General features: G+C 45.5%; 1 protein-coding gene across 1 annotated transcript in view; it reads left to right on the forward strand.

The window, feature by feature from the left end:
- The first annotated feature begins 352 nt into the window (after positions 1–352).
- CHAC2 (ChaC, cation transport regulator homolog 2 (E. coli)) overlaps positions 353–5,908 on the forward strand; it is a 15,627-nt gene continuing 10,071 nt past the window's right edge. Inside the window, exon 1 of the mRNA XM_015421213.1 lies at positions 353–636. Coding sequence (XP_015276699.1) covers positions 418–636 — 219 coding nt within the window. The 5' untranslated portion in view covers positions 353–417. The remainder of the gene's footprint in view (positions 637–5,908) is intronic.

The following is a 5,908-nucleotide window of genomic DNA, read 5'->3' on the forward strand; positions in this document are numbered from 1 at the left end:
TCCTGCTGCTTGCTGCGGACACGGTCTCTCATCTGCATCACAACTCCTGCAACGAAAAAGAAGAAAATGAACGCGCTTCCCTCGCTGCCTTCTCAGCCGCTCATCACGGCGGAGCTGCAGCAACCCTACGAGCGGGTTTACATCAACAACTTCCGCAGAATCTTCAACCGGCATCTCGCGGCTGCCCTACGCAGGGCCAGAAGCCCCGCCCCACTTCCTGGTACCGAAAGGGACGCTGAGAGTTGTAGTTGAGCGCGACTATGAGGTGGAAACCCGGTGTACCCTCTGACCTGTGAGTCACCTCCATCCACCGAGCAGCGTCCACGTGCGAGCAGGAGACCGGGCCGAGGCGAGACTGCCTTGGGCAGGTCACGCACTACAAGCCCCAGCGTGCCTTGCTGAGCCGAGCCCGGGAGTATGCAGAGCAACAGCAGCCCCCGGGGCCGCCCCCAGGCTCCCCACTCCCGGGAGAGCGCCGCAGAGAGCGGCGGGGCGAAGAACATGTGGGTGTTTGGCTACGGCTCCCTCATCTGGAAGGTGGATTTCCCTTACGAGGACAAGATGGTCGGGTACATCACCGGCTACAGCAGAAGGTTCTGGCAAGGCAGCACGGACCATCGCGGAGTGCCAGGCAAGGTGAGTGGCAGGTTGGGGGTCTCCTTGCGGACCACGTAGAGGCGACCGTGCAGGGCGGATCACCAGCGGGCTCTGCTTTGGTGTGAAGGAGCCAAATCCACCAGATTAGGGATGGTGATAGATTACAAGGCAAAAGATAAGGGTGGGGGGGGGGAAGAGAGCTGTTTGGCCAACGGAAATGCCCCTCCCCACACCCACATCTCCCTTTTGTACAGCTGCTGGACACTACTACACAGTCACGAAGACAGGCATCCCTGCGGTTAGGGACACAGGAAAAGCGGCTGTCTCCGTGCGCGTAGAGAAGACCCCAGAATCCAGGCGGACTTTCCTACACGCGTCTTCACTATTGCTCTAGTAACGCAGTTACATTATTTCTTGCACATGTCCCACTCGGTAACCAGCTGCTTCCCTGCCTTCATATTTTGCAATTTCTCTTATGCACAGAGAAAAATAAAAAGCTTTATCTTCCTCTACACCCTACAGTAACCACCAATGCTGGTATCAAGGATACAAGATGCCGGCAATATTTTCACCTCTAATATGGAGCCTATGAAAATGATCCTACATGGGATTCAGTTTCTTAAAGCAAGCCTATAGGAACAGATGTACAGTGTCTCAATTGGAAAAGGACATTTGAGGACACTGACAAAAGCGTCAAAACTAATTTTTCTTTTGTATGCCTTCTCTTAAAAGTCTTGGATCAACTCTTGATCCAAACCCAGACACGCTGTTGTGGTCAGTAAAGCCAAGCCAGGCACAGAGGCTGCTAATGGAAAGAACTTCAACAAGATAAGCTTTTTAAAAAAACACTTCATGCCCTTTACAACTAAGCAAGCTCTCAAACTTTTTTCCTCCTCAGTTACAAGAAGATAATGATGCTCAAGCATGAAATTTGTCCCAGACACAGTGGGACAAGAAGTGTTGGGAATTATCCTTTATAAAACAGGTGTTAGATATGCCAGCAACTATTGAACAAGCCTCTTTATAGAAGTTTTCTATCTTGAATATATAATTATGCTCAAGCATGAAATTTCTCCCAGACACAGTGGGACAAGAAGTGTTGGGAATTATCCTTTATAAAACAGGTGTTAGATATGCCAGCAACTATTGAACAAGCCTCTTTATAGAAGTTTTCTATCTTGAATATATGGGGGGATTAAGCCTGCTGTTTAGTTTGGCTGTAAATTTTGGCTAGTTCAGTTTCTGATATAAGACATTTGAGAAATTCACAAACCAGTACCTAAACACGTTTATTCAATTCCCACAGAGTACAATGGGGATTTTCCCTGCCAAATATACTTAAATGGTATTGCTAGAAATACCGTTTCTTGTGTTTATATGTGGATTCTGAAGGCAGATCAACACAATCAGACAAATCTTGTGCGGGAAGTCACATGTTTATTTCTTCAAATAATAATAATCCCCTACTAGCATTCTGAAGCAGTTCAGGCACAGAAGGAGTATAACCTGAAATGCTTTGTATACTTAGTACTGAATCCTTGTTCCATATTCATTTGCAAGCTCCTCCATGGTTGCTGCCCCCCACCCAGTATATCAGCACAAATGACATAAGTATTATTTGCCTGGACTGAATAATTTTATTGGGAAACAGAACAAATCTATCTTTCTTGCCCCAGAAGCTCTCTCTGTCTCTCCCTTCAGGACCCACAAAGCACATGTCCAATTCTCCCCCTTTCCCATTCTGCCTGCCTGCACCAATATTGTTGTCTTGGGTTCAATTAGGGTGTCTCAGATCATTACGAGATAACAGTTTGAAACATCTTACTGAAACTGAGACAACAAAACTGTGGCAGCTAGGTGGGGACACCTCCTATGACTAAGCCTGAGAGATTCTGAGAGCCAGTTTGGTGTAGCGGTTAGGAGCGCAGACGCTAATCTGGGGAAACTGGGTTTGATTCCCACTTCTCCACATGCAGCTGCTGGTGTGACCTTGGGTCAGTCATAAGTTCTTTCAGAGCTGTTCTCTCAAGGGCACTTCTCGAGAGAGCTCTCTCAGCTCCACTGACCTCACAGGGTGTCTGTTGTGGGGAGGGGGAGGGAAAGGGATTATAAACCACTCTGAGACTCCTTTGGGTAGTGAAAGGCATGGAATGAATCCAATCTCCTCTCATCTTCTTCTATTCGGTTTGTGTATAACCTCTAAGGGCTCCTTGTCCAAATAAGCGAGCTAAATTATTCACCTGTCAGCTACTGACCAAATAATCACAAACACTTTTACCAAAGTGTATTATACACCAATCGCATTTCCCCACTTAGTGTGAATGTGATCCTGCTGGTAATGAATTCTATACATTACAGTTTGTGTGCTGAACCTATTCCTAATCACTGTTATCAGATGATTCTCAGCTCCGGAAAGGAGAGAAATAAATTGCCTATACTATTGCCCCAAGGTCTTCCTTCTTCCTGGTCACCTTTTGTGAAAACAAAAAACTAAGGCACCCCTCTTAGCCCAAAGGTAAACAGTAGCACCTTAAACACTAACAAGGTTTTTCCAGCCTACGCTTTAAGATCTTCTCCATAACAAAACAAAAATGCCCCAGTTCAATGAGAAGCTTGGGTGCCAGTTTGATGCACCTTTTCTCACAAACCTATGGATTACATTCTTTTAAAAAAATCAAGCATTATCTTAGCCTAATTCCATAAGATGCATATTTTTAAAAACTACCTGCATTAAAATAATAGACCTTACAGTACTTTCCAACCTTGTGTGCCTCACACTATGCAAGAGGTAGAGAGCTTATATAATTCTAAATAGCGTTTGTTGAGCAAAGAAAACAATGGAGTTCAGAAACATCCAGCAATCTGGGAGAATGGCGCTGAGGGAGCGGGGCTAGGTTATTTACAGCTGCATGTGCGGCAAATCAGTCAGTCATCAAAAGCCCTTAACTGACTGCCAACATACATGAAGCAAAACTTAGAAATAATTGGCATTCTTCTGTGAATGAAAGCATGCAGGAATCCTGCTACTGTTTATTATTACAGCCTGTAGATCAGAGTATGAATGGTTTACCACACACATATCAATTGTACCTCTTCATTCTTCTGTGAATGAAAGTATGCAGGAATCCTGCTACTGTTTACCACACACATATCAATTGTACCTCTGTGGTCTTTAAAACAGATTTGTTCCAGAATCCATATAAAATCAAGTATTGCTCATGACAATGTAACATGAAGAAAACTGTCCAGTTTTGGTCACCATATCTCCAAAAGGATGTTGCAGAGCTGGAAAAAGTAAAGGAGGGCAACCAAGATGATTAGGGCAGGGGTGTCAAACATAAGGCCCCGGGGGCTGGAACTGGCCTACCCAAGGGCTTTTATGTGGCCTATGAGCAACTAGTGCAAGAGAGGGAAAAGGACAGTGCTGGAGGGGGGAGGGGGAGCCACTCCAACTGTGGCTTCAGCATGGCGGAACAACCTCGTCTGCAACAGTCAAACGGTGTGGGAGTGTTTGCCCAGTGCTACACTGCTGGCTCTCCAGTCTGCCCATATGGGTTTTCCTTTGCACCCCCTCCCAGCCCATGAGGTCCTGAAGCGAGGATACACCAACTTAGAGCTTACCAGCTGCTATCCTTTATACAGTTTATCTCTCCAGTACCTGGAATCACGTTTTATGGCATACATGACCCAGCCCGACAAAGTGACATTTATGTCAGATCTGGCCCTCATGACAAATGAGTTCGACACCTCAGGATTAGGGGGGGCTTTTCAGTTTAGAAGAGAGATGACTAAGGGAGGACATGATAGAGGTTTATGAAATTAGGCATGGGGTAGAGTTAACAAGGAGAAATTTTTCTCCCTCTCCCAAAGTACTAGAACTCAAAGGCATCCAATGAAGCTGATGGGCAGGAGGTTCAGGCTGGACAGAAGGAAATACTCCTTTATACAGAGAGTGATTAAAATGTGGAATTTGCTGCCAGAGGATGTAGTAATGGCCACAGGAATAAACAGCATTAAAATGGTATTTTCTCAGAGCCAGGAGACAACGTGTGCCCTGGAACTGGTTGTCCACTGTGTGAGACAGGATGCTGGACTAGATGGACCATTGGTCTGATCCAGCAGGGCTTCTCTTATGTTCTCAAACTGAAGTAAACCAGCAAAAGTTTGATATATTTTTTTTTCCATGGGTGGGTGTTGGGTGTTATAATTGAACTGAAGCTGTACGAACCATTGAAGGAGGGCCATGGATAAAATTGGCCCTATAAACATCTAAGCACAATGTCTGCTGTTTTAATTGAATTCTCAAATGTCAGTGGAACTTGATGATGCAGAGAAGATTTTACCACCAGAGTTCTTTACAAGACCAAAGATACAATAACTAAATAACAAGAAGCACTTGCAGTGCAATCCTAAGAAGGTCTACTCAGAATCCAACCAAAGTTTCCTCCATGGGGCTTACTCCCAGGAAAATATGTTTAGGATCACAGTGTTAGAGTACTTTTCAGTAAAGTAGATTAGTTGCCCCATATTATTGTTGGACAGCTGAATTGGAGAAAGAGTGGCCAGTGTTACCTATGGCCAGCTAGTGAGTTTGTGGTGGAAAGGAGACAAACCACAAACTTCATGGCACCCAGCAACTACACCCCATCAGATAAGGCAGTTCAGACAGGAATACTCATGCTAAGCTCCTTTGTACAGTGGGAGAACTTAGCTAAGTCTCTAATGCACACAACTGTGAAATTATGTCCTACACGAGCTGAGTGTATGTGCAATCTGTCTTATTTCCATGATTTCTCCTCTTCAAAAGAGATGGAAGGCAAATCGTACACAGCCACTTTGGTGTAGTGGAAGACTCTAATCTGGGAGAACCGGGTTTGATTCCCCACTCCTCCACATGCAGCTGCTGGTGTGACTTTGGGTCAGTCATAAGTTCTTTTGGAGCTGTTCTCCCAAGGGCAGTTCTTGAGAGAGCTCTCTCAGCCCCACCTACCTCACGGGGTGTCTGTTGTGGAGAGGGGACGGGAAAGGAGATTGTTGGCCACTCTGAGACTCCTTCGGGTAAAGAAAGGCAGGGTATAAATCCAGTCTCTCCTTACAACTGTCCCACTGAAACGTGATGTCCATAATATCAACTGGGATATGTGTATTCCCAAGAAATTGGTTCCCATCTCCCCACATACAGAAGCCTGTCACTGAGCCAACCATTTGAACTGGCACTAAAATCTGGTACACATGTCCCACTTACTGCAGTATCCCAGGCCCCCAGTCAATCCCCAACCTATTAACACTGACTGAAGCTTCCTGAAAATAA

This window comes from Gekko japonicus, unplaced genomic scaffold (genome assembly GCF_001447785.1).
Source record: "Gekko japonicus isolate JY-2015 unplaced genomic scaffold, Gekko_japonicus_V1.1 scaffold261, whole genome shotgun sequence".
Lineage (NCBI taxonomy): Eukaryota > Metazoa > Chordata > Lepidosauria > Squamata > Gekkonidae > Gekko > Gekko japonicus.